Raw genomic sequence first — 17,045 nt, 5'->3', positions numbered from 1 at the left:
TCTTATGGCTGAGTAATATTGGTGCAAAGATGCTTTAAATTAATTAATGCATGCATTCACACACTCATTTATCCATCTTTTATCACTTTTGCTGTAGTTTTGGAGAGAGTGTCCAGCTGCTCCATCCCTTCCACCATCAGTTCAATGACCAAACAGGAGCAAAAATACTGCGGCTCTGTCAGTTCCAGCAGAAAAAGACCAGAATAGCTCAAGTAAATATCTCTCTGGACTTTCTGATTTTCTTGATTTTGTTTAATTCAAGTCATTTTTATGTTTTGTTACATTTATTTGTATTATCTTGTTATATTTTTAAAATAAGGACTGTCAGATTCTATCCCACTGCAAATGAAAAGCATTTATAATATTTTTATCTTTCAGTTTTTAGAGACTTCAACAAATATGTTCATAGCAGCCAAACAGCAGACCCCTGGCTCAACAAACCCTGGTAAAATAATTGATCACATTGATGTAAACAAAGCATCCCTTAGTTATGAGTCTTGTTTACTTTCTAATCTAATGCATTTCTTTGATTTTGTTTTTGATTTTGATTTTTCCTCTTAACAGAAACGTCTCAGTTACTGCTAATAGTATCTGATGGTCGTGGTTTGTTCTTGGAGGGGAAAGAGAGAGTCGCAGCTGCCGTTCAGGCTGCTCGCAGCGCAAACGTCTTTGTCATATTTGTAGTGCTGGATAACCCAAACTCCAGGGTGAGGAATCTGATTGGTTCAACTGGATTTTGTGTTCAGAATGCAGGTTTAGCTAAATTAAAAAAAAAAAAAAAGGATTTTCTATTTGTTTTGACATAATTTAAATTAGTCAAATTAAATGCACTTTGAAGATACTGAGTGATCCCCAGGTTTATTTATTTTTTTAACTTAATTATTTTGCATTTATAAATTTGTAAAGTTTATCTTAAAATTATTTGAATTATATTTATTATAATATAATTACTTAAATACTTTCATAATTACACTAATAAAATAAATATACATTTTAAATTGCAGTGTATATTAATATATGGATTTCTCCATGTTAGGATTCCATATTGGATATCAAAGTACCCATATTTAAAGGGCCGGGTGAGCTGCCAGAGATTCGGTCCTACATGGAGGAATTCCCCTTCCCCTTCTACGTTATCTTGCGAAATGTGAACGCCCTCCCAGAGACACTCAGTGATGCTTTAAGACAGTGGTTCGAACTGGTCACAGCCACAGACCAGTAATGGACCACATGGAATCAAATTAAGAGGGGCCAGAAGACACAACTGTAAAACTGATCTTCCACTGCTGCTAGTCGTCCCAAACATCAGTGCACACAGCACACACACACAAAGACATTAGAAAGGCTGCTGTACATGTGCCTTTTTAATTTTTTTGAATTTGTAGTTTGATTGAAGTGGTTTCTCCTTTTCATCACCACAGTCACCAGGAATTGTTTTCCCATTGTTACCATCAATCAACTTTGCACATCTTTTATTTTTTTTCTTTAACTGCAAGAAAATGTGATGCCCGTGTGTGGAAAAACTTCCGTTGAGCTGACGTTGACTGAAGAGACCTCCAACCCAGGAGTATTTCCCACCCACTTTCTCGTCCTGTATGCATCCAGTTTGTAAATGTGAATGTGAAATTTAGTGTGAATGGCACTGCCAATGTTTGATAATATCATCTGCAAAAAAGTCCAACTGCATGTCAGTAATCACCTTCAGACCCGTTTATGGTATCCAAAACAAACTATGTGCCTTTACAAAAACCCATGTTCCCATCTAGACGGTTCTCAATGAAAACTTTGGTTCTGACTCCTCACCTACACTGTATATGTGAAAGGATTCTAACTACTGAATCGCTAGCTATTTCTTCTTTACAACCAGAAGCACAATTTCTGCAAGTGAAGGACACTTTTTGAAAGCTCTTCTATATTGTCTTTGATTTCAATCACTGTTCTATATCCTACAGATCTTAGATATTTAACCTCATAGCCAATAGCTGCATCTCTTACTAGACATCTAGTTTTAAACATTTCATTTTGAAGTATTTTGATTCAAGTTACATTTTGCGCACATTTTTTTCCACTTGGTCTGTGCATTCTTTGTCAAAGAAAGCAGCAACAAAAAACAAACTCTTTCATCATGTACGCATTGTCCAAAAGCAACAGTAACCTGGTATGTCTATGGTCTCCTGTCATCTTCGTCATTTTGGTTCATGAAATGATACTTGCCGATAACCATGGAAATAACAATAAAACATTTTTGATGTTTTCATTATGATCTGAAATGATTGTTGACTTTGATTGTAATGAAAAGCTGCAGATGAAGACAGAGCTGTTAAACTTGACCAATTTGATGACTTTGATGTCACACAAATTTACCTATGGATATAATTTCTGGAAGAGTAAAAGTAAATCACCTCAAACATTAATTTTGTATTGAAACTGCTGTTAGGGTTCTACATTCAGAATACAATTTTTCCGTTTATCAGGCATGTGAACTTTATTTTATGCGGTTGTAGTAGTCCTTATTTAGCAACTTGGAGTTATGACTATAATTTATGTTGTAAAGCAAAATGAGAAGATCAATTCAACTAATGTTAATCACAGATCTTTTACTCCTAAATCAAAAACTGCTATTCAAAAAACTGATTCCTAATAGAACCCATATTTGCAGTACTAAGTTAATTCTATTCTGAGTTTTATGACTACAAAATGAACAGCTCTATTAAAAAAGTTATCTGTGCTGCAGCATATAGGGGTCATTCTATATTTACGGGTACATTTCAGGTCAGCCAAGAAGTCAGAAAATGAGTATTCTTTTTTGATAAACTAGGTGGTTGAATAATATATCCCGTTAAAGTACTAAATTAATTATTTGGCAAGTTTAAGCTCTAATGACTTTTTAAATGTTAATGAAATTTAACGTTTGAACTGTGTTACGGACAAATTCTGTCAAATTAAACATGAATGAAGTACCACATGTTTGATAACACATTTGTTTAAAGGTTTTTGAGTTTTTGATGTTATTTGTCTAACTGATTTGAAAATATGTCCATCTCCAGAGATATCCCCATCTTTTTGTCTGACGGTTAAAAGATTAAACATTAAAAGATGTATAACATAAAAACCACATATAACACAGTTGACAAAGTAACAGTTGACAGGTATGAACTTAGTATCCATAAAGCCATTTAAACACACACATTATAATAACATGCATTATAAAGTTAATGACTATATTACATTATTATAACATTAAATTAAGTTTTATAATGCATCATGACACTTCAAGTTGTAAGGACTTGTTCAATAACATCATAACACTTTATCAGTCATGACTAGGCGGAAATTAGGGTGACCATACATGCCATTCTTCCCGGACATGTCCTGGCCAGGGTTTCTATATTGCTTTGATTCAAAGAACCTTGAGAGCTTTTCGAAAACATAAGGAACCGATGTCATACACCACACGCAAACAAAGCCAAAATCTAGATATTTTAAGCAATGTCTGGGAAAAATGGCACGTATGGTCACCCTACGGAAACAGATATATGCCAAATCTATAATATTATATACGTAGGTTCAAGTCAATCATGAGGAATTCTGAATGCTTTATAAGCCTTGACAAATATGAATATAATGTGCATATAATATTATGGATAGGCCTACTGAGTTCATAGAAAGTGTGGCCGTGATTAGATCAGTTAAGTTTATGTATTGTAATGCAAATCATGGTATTTAGGCAATTCCTATGTAATTTCCGTATAATGAAAATAGTTTGTGAATATTTTTTTTTATCAACAGCACTCAGTGGGAGCATAAATTGACCAACAAAAGTTGTTTGCACCACACTGTTTCGTCGCTTGATCTTTCGTTTAGGCGCGTTGATCCATTAAATCACATTATACAAAACCATGATCCGCACTCACACGAAATAGTCTTTTCTTTTCGTTTTATTCTACATTTCATCACCAACAGAACAAGGACACATACGTTTCGGCTCAAAAGGCCTTCCTCAGTTTGTATAAATTGCATAAATTTACCCTGAATTGCCAACAATGTCAACCGTGTTAATCCTTAACAACTGTGTTACAGTTGATGGGGAACACAGTTGACATTTCGGCCATTTTAGGGCCTTGTGCGTGTTAGTACATGACCTTGATTAACTTGTGTTTTTATATTCTTTCTCTACATATTTATAAATATAACATGTGACGCAAGTTCACCAGAACATGTTGATAACACAGTTGACGGTCAATTAATCTACTCTATGTGTAGACAATAATATAGATAAAACATTGAAGAGAAGTTATGACTTTCCACATCGTCTTCAAACTTCCCTCCAAAAAAGGAAAATACATCAAGTGATGTTGGACCTGTGACTTTAGAACAAACCATTGCTGATTTATAGGGGGTTTTATAGTGAGTAACACAGTTGACACTGATTTCTCGGACGTACAAAAAATGAATGATTTAATGTAGATGCATGAGCAAAATATTTTTTAAAACACCTTTCTCATAATTTAATGATTATTTTGCACAAATAATTATAAGAAATATATGCAGAAAAATTTATTTTAGAGCTAATATGAAGAAACCTCACATTTACCAAATCGAACTGCACAAAAACAGCAACTTCCAGTATACTGTAGAATAAGCCATTTTTGAGATAAGATAAAAGATTAAGATAAAAGATGGATATTTGTTATATTGTTACCCTTATATAAAAGTGATCATTGTTTGAAGTGAAAAGTTAATGAAAATTTAGCAAAATCGATAATAGAGTATATGGACATGACATGTACCCCTAATTAATCACTCATAGGCTTATGCCCAGCAAACACAACGTTGCCTCAATGTAGGCAACCTTTTAACAACGATGTATTTTTTTATTATTATTATTAGTGTTGCCTTGTTTCATTTTTACATTACTCATAACGTTGTTTTATTAAATTATTTTCCTTAAATTAGATATTTTAGTTTAAATGTATTGTTTATGTATTTAGTCAATTCAGTTTATATAACTGAATTTTGTACCCCCCCCCCCCCCCCATACTCCACTTTTATTTTGAAAATCATTCTCGCTCTTGTGACCTTTATGTTGGCAAGCAGCGACTCGAGGGATTTTTACTTTTGCTTCCGCCTTCACAGTCTTAAGTGGCCTTCCCAAACAAATGAATTTATGAGTTTGCGTGGATCCTAAACTGTTTCAAATATAATCCTCGTCCAAAGCAGCACACACATGAGTTTTGATCCGTAATAACGGTTGAATGTGAGCCTTTCCTTTACGAACATCTTTCGTGGAAAGTTTTACACACTTCAGAGACTGAAAACTTCACAGGTTTGTACAGTTCAGCTCCATAACTACACACACTGCTATAATACACAGTTGAAATGTTTGTTTTGACGTTAGCTCATAATGTTTAATGCTTGTCACGTTTTCCTGGTACTCCCCGAATCAGTTAACGTTAATGGATACTGTCTGGAAGTCGTTGCATGTTTATATGAGTGTTATTAACTAACGCCATTTGCGTTCACAAATGTTGTTTGTATTCTTTAAACATAAAACATCTTTCCATAAGTCTTCAGCTGTCTCTCGTATTTGAACTCTCACAGAATGAGTTTGGTGGAGATCAATGAGAATGTGAAGCTGGCTAGAGAATACGCCCTGCTGGGGAACTACAGCCCTGCAGTGGTCTGTTATCAGGGGGTCCTGGAGCAGATCAGAAAATACCTCTACTCAGTCAGAGACTCCTCTCTACAGCAGAAATGGCAGCAGGTTAGAGTTCCTCCCTGGGTATTGTTCAGACTGTCTGAAAGTATGATTTCATGTATTTAATGCCTTTGTGTGTTCATGTTGTCTCATCCAGGTTTGGCAGGAGATAAATGAGGAAACTAAGCAGGTTCAGGAGATCATGGCAACACTTGAAAGCTTCCAGCTGGAGTCGACCCCATCCAAACCCAGCAGCTTTGGCCAGGAGAATGACATTATGCCTGTTCATGTGGAGCACAGGTACATATCCATGTCTGGTTTTATTATAAACTCTCCCAACAGTTATCACAGAGTCACACAAACTCTTTTACTCATGCAATAGGATGTGTGTATAATACATTTGAACTAAGAATTCTGCCTGTTTTATAGACTACAACACTGTATGTTCTGACACTACATGCATGTGTCTGTGTGTTGGTGAACAGGCCGTCTCCATGTGTAGTGCGGAAATCCTCCGGCCCGCATAAAGAAAGCAAAGGCCACGGGAACCGATTGAGCGCTGGTCCCCGCAACCAACCACGGCCCTTGCCGCGTGTTCCCAACGGTGACAAGGGAAAACCTCAGAAAGGCAAAGAAAGGAGAGAAAACCCATCCAAACCAAAGGATGATAGAGTAAGAACGTGTGGATCCATTTCCTATTTTTGTCTACTGTTTGAACGAGGCCTATTGTGTCATAAATAGCTTGTATTCACAATATTTACTCAAGGATCAGATGCCTTTCTCTGTATTAATGTTATGAACCTGTGATACCAGTTTCTGACATCAAAGCAAACAGTTCAGAAAGAATTAAAGAAAAATATTGTTTCCTTTGTGCTCTTCACCATAAGCACTTTGGTTTTTGTCCAAAGATTGAAATAACAGAAATTGCTGTACTTGCAGGTCATTTGGTTGAAGTCTTCTTAATCTGATGTTACCATTTTTGCAAAGCCATTTGCAACCGTCTCTAATTTAGCAGAAAAGCCCATCAGAACCTTTTGCCAAAGAAATAATTTTAAAAATTATTTGATTTTATGAAACTCTCTGCCCTCTGTAGAACAAAGCTGAGGGTGTGGAGACGGAGGTGAAGAGGTTTGACAGAGGAGGAGAGGACAAAGATCTTATTGAAACTCTGGAGAGAGACATCATCTCCCAAAACCCCAATGTCACATGGTAGGTTTATCTGATTTCATCTCACTTTTCTCCAGAAGTGCTTCCATTTCTCATTTATTTTCTCAAATATCCTCAGTTTTTTAGGAAAATAATCAGTTATAGATGATGGTTTTTAATTTTTAATATAGGGATGACATTGCTGACCTGGAGGAGGCCAAGAAGCTTTTGAAGGAAGCCGTGGTTCTGCCCATGTGGATGCCTGAGTTCTTTAAAGGAATAAGACGCCCGTGGAAGGTATGAATACAAGAAAATCACTTCTGCTCGTATGGATTTCCAAAAGCGCCATCCCAAATCTTTTATCAGATATCAGTGGTGAACCGTTCACAGTGCCATGCTCACCAAAGCTTCTTTTATTTAATCATAAATACAGTAAAAACAGCAATATTGTGTTGTAATATTACAGTTTAAAGTAACAGTATTCTATTTTAATATATTTTTTAAATATAATTTATTCCTGTAATGTAAAAGCTACATTTTCAGCAGCCACGGTTTCAGTCTTAAGTGTCACATGATCCTTCAGAAATCCTTGTAATATGCTGATTTGGAGCTCAAGAAGCACTTCCTATGAACATTGAAAACAGTTGTGCTGCTTGATATTTTTGTGGAAACTGATACATTTTCTCAGGCTCTTTTGTACAGTGTTTTGCAAAAGTATTAATTTTTATTCACGTTTTATGTTGCTGCCTTATGTTAACTGCTTTAAATTAGTTTTTTTTTTCTACATCAGTCTACACTCCATTGTCAAAGCAAAAACAGAATTGTCACAACTTTGTAAATTAATTACAAATAAGCTGAAATATTAACTTAACTTAATATTTAGCTGAAGCACCTTTAAAGCCTCAAGTCTTTTTTGTTTGATGCGACAAGCTTTGCTCATCAGCATTTGGCAATTATCTGCTATTCTTCTGCTCACCTCTTCACCTCTCAAGCTCTGTCAGGTTGGATGGGGGCAGACGCACATTTTCAGGTTTCTCCAGAAATATTTGATTGGGTTCAAGCTCAGGCTTTTGCTGGGCCACTCAAAGACATTCACAGAGTTGTCTATAAGACACTCTTGCTGTGTGTTTAGGTCCATTGTCCTGTTGGAAGGTAAACCTTCTGCCCGTCTGAGGTTCTGAATGCTCTGGACTGGGTTTTCATTAAGGCTATCTCTCTATTTTGGTGCATTGAGCTTTTCTTCTACTCTGACGAGTCCCTCAGTCCCTGCCGCTAAAAAACAGCCCCACAGCATGAGGCTGCTACTAGCACACTTTACTTTTGGGATGGTACTCTGCATGTGATGAGCAGTGCCTGCTTTCCTTCAAACATGATGCTTGGAATTGAGGTTCATCAGACCAGATAATATTATTTATCTCAGTCTGAGGGTGCTTTAGGTGCTTTTTTGCAAATTCTAAGTGTGTTTTCATGTGTCTACACTGAGGTGAGGATTGAGTCCTGCCACGTCGCCATAAAGCCCAGATTGATGAAGTGTTGCAGTGGTGTTTGCCCTTCTGTAGATTTCTCCTATCTGCATATATGATCATGGAGCTCAACTAGAGTGACCATCAGGTTCTTTGTCACCACTCCAAGTTCAAGTTTATTTGTATAGCGCTTTTTACGATACAAATCGTTGCAAAGCAGCTCTATAGGAAATTAAGTTTCCACAATATATTTATATATTGCAGAACCTTAATATATTTAACTTATGGCAAAATTTGGTATTTCTGTATGTTGTCTGAGCGTTGGCATCCTCTGAGGGGTTGGCATCATCTTTTCTCAGGTGTTCGGTCATCTCAGATCATTTAAGGGTTGGATCCAGACTGAAGCTTCTGTCATTCCTAGTTACCATGGGATGTTAATCCCGTGGCAGAAACAGAGATAACAAATAGAGACATAATTAGCGTAGCTGCTGTTCCATCTAAGCAAAAATGATTTGTTCAACCCAAGCTAAAGAATAATAATAATGTACATTTGATCAGATATAACTGCAGTACAAGATTACAAGATGCATTATATGAATGCTTGGCTAAAGAGATGTGTCTTTAATCTAGATTTAAACAGAGAGAGTGTGTCTGAACCCCAAACGTTATCAGGAAGGCTATTCCAGAGTTTGGAGCTAGGTACTACCAAAAGTCCAGAGTTTTGTGATCTTAGGGAGCGGGTTGGATTGTAGCGTGGTAGAAGACGAGTTAGGTACGCAGAGCTAAACCATTTAGGGCCTTATTGGCAAGTAATAATATTTTGTAAATGATATGAAACTTAATAGGTAGCCAGTGCAGAGACTGTAAAATTTGGGTAATATGATCATATTTTCTTGACCTGGTAAGAACTCTAGCCGCTGCATCTGTAGCTTGTTTATTGAAGATGCAGGACAACCACCTAGCAGTGCATTACAATAGTCCTGTCTAGAGTTCATGAATGCATGAACTAGCTTTTCACTAGCATGAATCCTGTATTTTCTAATAATATTACCAAGGGGCAACATGTATATGGAAAATAGCAGAGGACCTAGGTCAGATCCTTGTGGTACTCCATACTTTACTGGTGATACTTGAGATGACTCCCCATTTAAAACTAAGATCAAGTAATACTAGCAATGAGATGCAGCCTTGGTCTGAACCAAGAAGTAAGTCATTTGTAATTTTAACAAGTGCAGTTTCTGTACTATGGTGAGGCCTGAAACCTGACTGAAATTATTTATAGAGATCATTTTTTTGCAAGAAGGAGCACAATTAACCAAAGCCCTTCTCCATCAATTGCTCAGTTTGGCCAGAAGGCTAGCTCTAAGAAGAATCCTGGTTGTTTCAAACTTCCATTAAGGGTAACAGAGACTACATGCTTCTGTGACCCTTCAATGAAGCAGAATTTTTTTTTTCTGAACTCTTCCCCAGATGTGTGGCTTGACTGTTCTTTTGACCCCAGGGCTTGGTTTTTGCTCTGATATGCATTATCAGCTGTTGGACCTTTTATTAAGACATGTGGGCCTTTCCAAATCATACCCATTGAATTGAATTTGCCACAGGTTACCTTCACTCAAAGTCTAGTAACACCTACAAGCAATATGAATGCTCCTGAGCTAAATTCCAACTGTCCCAGATAAGGGTATGAGTGCTTATGCAATGTAATCATTTGTTTTTTATTTTTAATAAATTTGCAAAGATGATAAAAACCTTTTTTTTTTTGCTTTACCATTATAGTGTATGGAGTGTAGATTGATGTAGAAAAAAGTAATTTAAAGCAGTTTAACAGAAGGCAGCAACATATGTGAAAAAATGTGAAAAAAAAAAACTTTTGCAAGGCACTGTAATTTTATAAAACTGTCACTTTGGAGTAATTTAATATGTCCTTGCTGAATAAAAGTATTAATTAAAAAGAAAAAAAAATCAAAAAATTGTTTGAAATAATATAATTAACAGCTGTATAACTTATGTATTACCATCCACTTTTTGGGTAATTTTTACTGCATTATATCTTACATATATACTATATTATATCCCGCATTTTGTGTATGTATACATTATATACTATATTTCTGATACAGAATAACTGAACTCAGATATGATTTTAGGGAGTGTTGATGGTGGGTCCGCCAGGCACAGGAAAGACATTGCTGGCCAAAGCTGTTGCCACTGAGTGCCGAACCACCTTCTTTAATGTATCCTCCTCCACCCTCACCTCCAAATATAGAGGCGAGTCTGAAAAACTTGTGCGGCTGCTGTTTGAGATGGTAAAATTACTTTCTGCGCAACTCCTCGTTAATAAATGTAAAATGGTAGCCAAACTACCTTTGTTTTATCACCATACATACATTTGTGTTTGCATGTTCATACAGGCACGCTTTTATGCCCCCACCACCATCTTCATTGACGAGATAGACTCTATATGTAGCCGTAGAGGAAACTCAGAGGAACATGAAGCCAGCAGACGTGTCAAAGCTGAAATACTCGTCCAGATGGATGGTACTGCAGCTATGGCTTTAAAAGTTATTAATATTCAGTAATATTATCAATTTAACTGCACAGACACTATTGGAAGAGAAGAAAATTTTAATTGAGCTGGATAATGAAACTAACTTTGCAACATTTACACTTATTGAACTGAATTAAATCAACATCAGACTGATATAAGCTGAATAAACACTGTTGCCTTCTGTAGAGCTGCTTATTTGAATTCGTAATTGAGCTGTATAATGACACATCTTCTGTAGAGTTGCTTTACTGCTGAAATGGAATTCATTTCATAAATGATGAATTTTACAACATTCTTGTTTATTAATGTCAAGCTGCTCTGAAAAATATCAATAAATACACCTTGTGTTTCCAGGTGTTGGTGGGACGTCTGAAAATGACCCTTCGAAAATGGTCATGGTTCTGGCAGCCACCAACTTCCCATGGGACATCGATGAAGCTCTGAGACGCAGGCTAGAGAAGAGAATTTACATCCCTCTGCCCTCAGGTATTCAGAATTACCCATCATTCCATATTAAGCACCATCAGCTTAATACATCTCAGCTCTAGATGCATAAACATAATGAAAGCATTTAAAATGATCATTTGTATTGCTGTAGCTGAAGGAAGAGTGGAGTTACTCAAGATCAGCCTGAAGGAGCTGGAGCTGGCCAGTGATGTCAACATGGACAAGATCGCTGAGCAGATGGAGGGATACTCTGGTGCTGACATCACCAATGTTTGCAGGTGCAGCCTTTTGTGTGCAACCTGAAATTATTTTCAATGTTTAAAGTGCCACAGTTCTAGAAGTGATGCATTGTTTTTGAATAATTGCAGGGATGCTTCCCTGATGGCAATGAGAAGGCGGATTGAGGGCTTGACCCCTGAGGAGATACGAAACTTGTCGAAAGATGAGATGCATATGCCCACTACAATGGAGGACTTTGAGACGGCACTCAAGAAAGTGTCCAAGTCTGTATCTGCTGTTGACCTAGAAAAATATGAAAAGTGGATAGCGGAGTTTGGCTCCTGCTGATGATGCCAAAGAACCTTAATTGATCCTTCTTACAGTCACCGTTAGCATTTTGAAAGACTGAGGGCCGGTTTCACTAAATCTCAGAGCACTTCCACCCTATACCAGACTGAAATCAATAAGTGATTCATAGTAATGGATTAATATTTAATAGTAATAGAATTGGTTTTACATCTACAGGACTATTCAGAGCTGATCAGCTTTCTCTTGAGCTGAAGTTCACTCACATGAATTTGTAAGGATGAAGTCTGAACTAATTAGCCAGTAAATCCAGAGTGCTAAAGTCTGGAAAACCTGTTTTGGTGCCCTTATAACCAACAGCCTTATGATGTGTTGCCTTACTGTAGTGTGTACAGACAATAATGTTATTGTGGACACAGGATTGGGCTGCTCGTTTTGTCTTTACTTGTAAAATCACTGCCAATGACCAAAGACCAGCAAACCCTATTCTCTGTTGTCTCCAAATGCTACTTGAGGTGAAAAGCTATGCAAGATAAAAGGTTTACTGCTCCTGTGGTTGATTTAAAAGCCAAAGTTTCCAGCGTTGGACAATTGTCTTAATGATGAGACCAGTGTGTCTTAAAGGTGTGTAGAGCACTTGACTTTTATAAACACTATGGAACCGGTTTCTGGTTTCTTTTCATTACTGACAATCCACTTACATGATCAAGTTGTAAAATGATGTATTTTGTTGAATAAATATTTTTTTAAAGACTCACTGAGACACTCATTTGTGCAGAATTTACTCTTGTAACAAACTGAAGAAAAACGTCATAACATTGATCAGAATAACACAGAAAATGACTGATTTCATTAACAGCTAATGACAGGGCTACAATGAAATATATGCATCCTGTTGAAATGTTTAAAATATTAAAATACAACGTTTGAAACGACTGAAATGTTGTGATGGGGAATACTTTGACAGACCGCTCAAGTGTACAAGTCAGCATTTCATTCATATAATGCAAGTCAGAGTTGAAATGTATTGCTGGCGTGCATACTTATAACAGGCAACATGAATATTAACATTAAACAACACCGTTTTATACAGGCCATTTAAAAATATAGAAATAAGAAAATCCATTTAAATAATATGGACAGTTGAAACTCAGCCGTTTAAGTTATTTTGATATTTTTTTACATTAACTTAAATGGATTATTTGTCCATTCTTTTAATGCTATACCCTGGTAATGATGCAATGTCATGTCCATACAACAGGCAATAACAATTCCTAGTATTACCATAAAACAACCACTTTAGTGGCAAAAAGGCAAGGATATTTTTAGGGACTGTGCTTATTTAAATTTATGCACCTGTTCCACCTCACAATGTAGTGAAAAATACAAATAAATTATTTGCTGATTATGCTGTTAAACAGACACAGATGTGAAAATAGAAATCTGTTTCATTAGGAAATGTCGGGGAATATTTTTTTCTTTTAAAGTGCTACATTGAAGTCATTGGTATAGTCAACCAAATAAAGCCACATAACCAAACTAATGAACACATCCATCACTTTTCTATCAAAATGCTTTTTTCTGTTGTTTCTCCCTCAATGTTATCCACTAGCCTCTGTTTTTCATCATCTGGCATCAGAGTCTCTGGGTTCAAATGAAAGAATCCCCTAAGAAAGACGTAAGAAAGAGAAACATGTATTATTTATGTGATATTCAGCAAACTAACCCGTATACCACTTCTAATCCAGCTGTGTTTAGGTCTACAGTACTAAATGAAGTGGCCATGCATTTGATGCAGGGTCAGTGTAGGATGTACCTGTGTTCACAGGTGGGGAACAGAAGATCCAGGATCTTAATGATGACAGCTGAACCTGCAACACCAACCACCACCACCCACATGATCAAGAAGAAGAGTGGGATAGAATCAGACCAGAAGCTCCTCAGTTTCTCTCTCAGACCCTCGACCCACTGACACACCACCTGCCCACACACACACAATAACAATATATGAGGAAAACAACACTATTGAGAAACAGAACATTTAAATAAATTAGGAAATTAAGGTCATCCAGAGTTCCTAGTTTTAAAAATGTATTAATTATATAGTTTTTCTTAATTATATTTACATTAAGGTTTGGGAACAGTAAAAAAAAAAATTATGTTTTAGGTCTCACGCTCACCAAAAACAGTAATATTATGAAATATTATTACAATTTAAAATAATTGTTTTCTATTTTAATTTATTTTAAAATGTATTCCTCTAATGGCAACGCTGAATTTTCAGCAGCCATTATTCCAGTTTTCATTGTCACATGGTCCTTCAGAAATCATTCTAATATTCTGATATCCTGCTCAAAAAAACATTTCCTCTTATTATTAATATTGAAAACAGTTGTGCTGCTTAATATTTTTTGGGAAACTTTTTAGGATTCTTTCATAAAGTTCAAAAGAACAGCATATATTTGAAATAGAAATATTCTGTAACAAATGTCTTAAAATATGTCTTATATATAGAATACATTAAATATGATCCAAGAGTTAACAGTACACAGTCACTTACACTATAGGAGGACATGGACCCACTCAGAGGAGACCCAAGCGGCAATGAATCTGAAGTCCTTTCCTCTTCCTCTCTGGACTCGTACAGAATTTCAGGGTCCATCCGCAAGGGTGTTTCAGGAAGTTTCCCCGGAGCCGCGATCTCCTCCTGAGTGGTCTCTGCATGTTTGAGTAGATAGTGGCTGGTGGTGTTAAGCACTTGGTCTTCGACTGTGAAGACAGAAAACCATTCATAAAAATCCTCCCAGTTATAAAATTTTTGGAGATTACAAACAACTAGCATTTTACTCCACAAATCTACCTGCATTACTTATAGACGAATTAGTCACCAAGACGTCACTCTCTCGTGGGATAGCAGAGAGCTTGCTTCTTGATGAAGGGTAAATATTGGTCACCTGTGTGATCTCCTCAGAGCGCTGGTTCCACAGGATCTCCACCTCACACGCGTCTGGCTGCTGGACCTACAAAATGTACGGCATCAAGCATTCACGTGCACAGCCTCATTCTAGAGTTTGGATCTGTTCCAAAGCATTAAAGCTTCCATTCCATGTATAAGATGAATTACTCTATAAAGGACATAACAGATATGGAAAAGATTTCAGTTGTCAGTCATTATTTATAAGGTAATGATTAAGACCTTTTCATCCGCCAGCTGGATCATCTCCTGAGTCAGGACGAGTAAGAGAAGCTGCTCTCCAGCATCACTTTGAACATATGACTGATTCACCATCAGCCTCAGCTCACTGCTGACCAACCCATCCGGCAGATTACTAGAGATCACATTAGAACCGTCCACTGTAAACACAAAGAAAAATTTAATTTCCCTTATTGCAGGCATAGTTCACCAAAAATTATTAAAATTTACTCACCCTCAAGCCATCCCAGATATGGAGTTTGTTTCTTCATCAGAACAGCAGAAATTTAACATTACATCATTTGCTCACCAATGGATCCTCTGCAATGAATGGGTAGAGTTCAAACAGATGATAAAAAATAAAAATCACAATCCACACAACTCCAGTCCAGCAATAAAAAAAAGCAATATTATGGAATATGGATACAGGATTCATAGCCTATTTTAGCTGGAAGCAATGGTTTGAAGTTAAAAATTATGTATTGATGAATTGCAAGCACACAGATTTTTTAATAAGCTTGAAGGACTGGAGTTATGTGGATTCTTGTGATGTTTTTATCAGTTATTTGGACTGTCATTTTGACGGCACCCATTCACTGCAGTGGATCAACTGTTGAACAAGGGATGTAATGTTACATTTCTCTAAATCGGTTTCTGTGAAGAAACAAACTCGTCTACATCTTGGATGGCCTGATGGTAAGTGAATTTTCAGGGAGTTTTCCTTTTTTTTGTGAACTACTCCTTTAAATGTTAGTTAATGCATTACGGTTACTAACAATGACCTATACATTTATTGCAGTACTTATTAATGTACTTATGCAGTACTTATGTTAGTTAATTCTTAGTTTATGTTAGGTCGGGTTTATTTTCTTTGCATTTTTCATTGTTAGTTAGAAGAAGTGTAATTAATGAAATGTAAAAAGAAGGCAGACAAAGATACATACACAATAGAGCGGGACATGTCATCCTTGTGACTCCTGAAGACTTGAGAGGAGCTCCATTAATGAACGTTTCATTGTCCAAAAGACCTATATTTAAATTGATCTGAAAGCAGGGATGAGAAATCATTTTAAACGATCACGCCATTCTCATGTAAATGAATTATTCCACGCGTTATTATCTTACCTGTACAGTGTACTTAGTCTGGTTAGTTTCAGTAACCGCTGTCACATTTAACACAACCGTTTCCTGTGAAACAAACCACATACACGATGACAAACGCATTACAGGATCCCGGCTTGACGGTAATGTGCTGAAGTTTTCAATGCTGACAGACACTGCTTTGGGTAAACTAACCGTGAATATTAAATAAATGTGTCAGACAAACTATGGTGTAGCTACGCATCTTTAAAAACCAAATGAATGTCTACTAACTTGACAGATATCTAGACTATCTGATAAGCCTTTGCACTGCTACACGTGAATTTATCAGAGAGACAGTAAACTACCTAAAATATATTAAATGTCACCCACCGTGGTTATTTGTTTCGATTCTGCCAGGACAGACAGGACGCTTAAATAAACAACCGTTAAATGTATTTTCCATGTAGACGCCATCTTTTACACGCTAGATGTCAACAAACAATACGTCAATTAAAATGCACGCATGACGCTCTGCGCGTTATGTCGTTCCCATTTGGTTTGACGTAGCATTGTTATTGAGAACTCGTATGCCCCCTATTGAATATTAGGAGTACTACATGAAGCTTCATACAATTAGGCCTATGCATTTTGTAATAACTCTTGAACAGTTACTACTTGGAGTAACCAGTGAGATTTCACATCTCGCGCTTTTTTTTTTGTTACTACATTTTAATTCATTTTTGTTAGACTACTACATAAAAAAAAAAAAAACATTTTAAAATTATACAACGTTTCACGAACTTCTTTTGGTAAGGAAATTCCTAGATGGGCTAATTTATTCCGTACACTGCATAAAGTGTTTTGTTCTGATAGATTTTCCTTGTTCAAATTTGTGAGAAGAATGTTTGCTAATAATGTCTGTCCAACAGTATCTTATATAAT

General features: G+C 36.4%; 3 protein-coding genes across 3 annotated transcripts in view; 2 read left to right on the top strand and 1 right to left on the bottom strand.

Annotated features, from left to right (window-relative positions):
- Positions 1-2,263, top strand: part of LOC306880269 (midasin-like) — a 48,833-nt gene extending 46,570 nt beyond the window's left edge. The window contains exons 98-101 of the mRNA XM_079433702.1: positions 98-212; positions 379-445; positions 565-707; positions 1,037-2,263. Of these exons, the coding sequence (XP_079289828.1) occupies positions 98-212; positions 379-445; positions 565-707; positions 1,037-1,222 (511 nt within the window). The 3' untranslated portion in view covers positions 1,223-2,263. The remainder of the gene's footprint in view (positions 1-97; positions 213-378; positions 446-564; positions 708-1,036) is intronic.
- Positions 2,264-5,103: 2,840 nt separating this feature from the next.
- LOC306880659 (katanin p60 ATPase-containing subunit A1) lies at positions 5,104-12,583 on the top strand. The gene is made up of 11 exons (XM_079434343.1): positions 5,104-5,326; positions 5,602-5,764; positions 5,856-5,998; positions 6,184-6,370; positions 6,792-6,907; positions 7,036-7,141; positions 10,455-10,613; positions 10,719-10,845; positions 11,210-11,341; positions 11,454-11,580; positions 11,671-12,583. Exons 2-11 carry the CDS (start codon positions 5,603-5,605, stop codon positions 11,867-11,869), a joined length of 1,458 nt encoding a protein of 485 aa, XP_079290469.1. The 5' UTR covers positions 5,104-5,326; position 5,602; the 3' UTR covers positions 11,870-12,583.
- LOC306880660 (glycoprotein integral membrane protein 1-like) lies at positions 12,534-16,636 on the bottom strand. The gene is made up of 8 exons (XM_079434344.1): positions 16,494-16,636; positions 16,146-16,208; positions 15,965-16,064; positions 15,024-15,181; positions 14,688-14,847; positions 14,388-14,596; positions 13,644-13,807; positions 12,534-13,494 (listed from the first exon to the last, which is right to left on the bottom strand). The coding sequence occupies exons 1-8, from the start codon at positions 16,575-16,577 to the stop codon at positions 13,383-13,385; spliced, it is 1,050 nt and encodes a 349-aa protein (XP_079290470.1). The 5' UTR covers positions 16,578-16,636; the 3' UTR covers positions 12,534-13,382.
- Between the last annotated feature and the right edge of the window lie 409 nt (positions 16,637-17,045).

Source organism: Barbus barbus (assembly GCF_936440315.1).
Source record: "Barbus barbus genome assembly, chromosome: 14".
NCBI lineage: Eukaryota > Metazoa > Chordata > Actinopteri > Cypriniformes > Cyprinidae > Barbus > Barbus barbus.
Note: the sequence above shows the minus strand (reverse complement) of the source record. Positions and strands in the feature narration are given on the sequence as shown.

Bases quoted from the DNA above. Each gene is read 5' to 3' on its own strand.
- LOC306880659 (XM_079434343.1), top strand. From the start codon at position 5,603: ATGAGTTTGGTGGAGATCAATGAGAATGTGAAGCTGGCTAGAGAATAC. The intron at 6,371-6,791 runs GTAAGAACGTGT...TGCCCTCTGTAG, and splicing joins CCAAACCAAAGGATGATAGA to AACAAAGCTGAGGGTGTGGA. The intron at 11,342-11,453 runs GTATTCAGAATT...GTATTGCTGTAG, and splicing joins TTACATCCCTCTGCCCTCAG to CTGAAGGAAGAGTGGAGTTA.
- LOC306880660 (XM_079434344.1), bottom strand. From the start codon at position 16,577: ATGGCGTCTACATGGAAAATACATTTAACGGTTGTTTATTTAAGCGTC. The intron at 14,597-14,687 runs GTAGATTTGTGG...CTGTCTTCACAG, and splicing joins TTCGTCTATAAGTAATGCAG to TCGAAGACCAAGTGCTTAAC. The intron at 13,495-13,643 runs GTACATCCTACA...CGTCTTTCTTAG, and splicing joins TTCCCCACCTGTGAACACAG to GGGATTCTTTCATTTGAACC.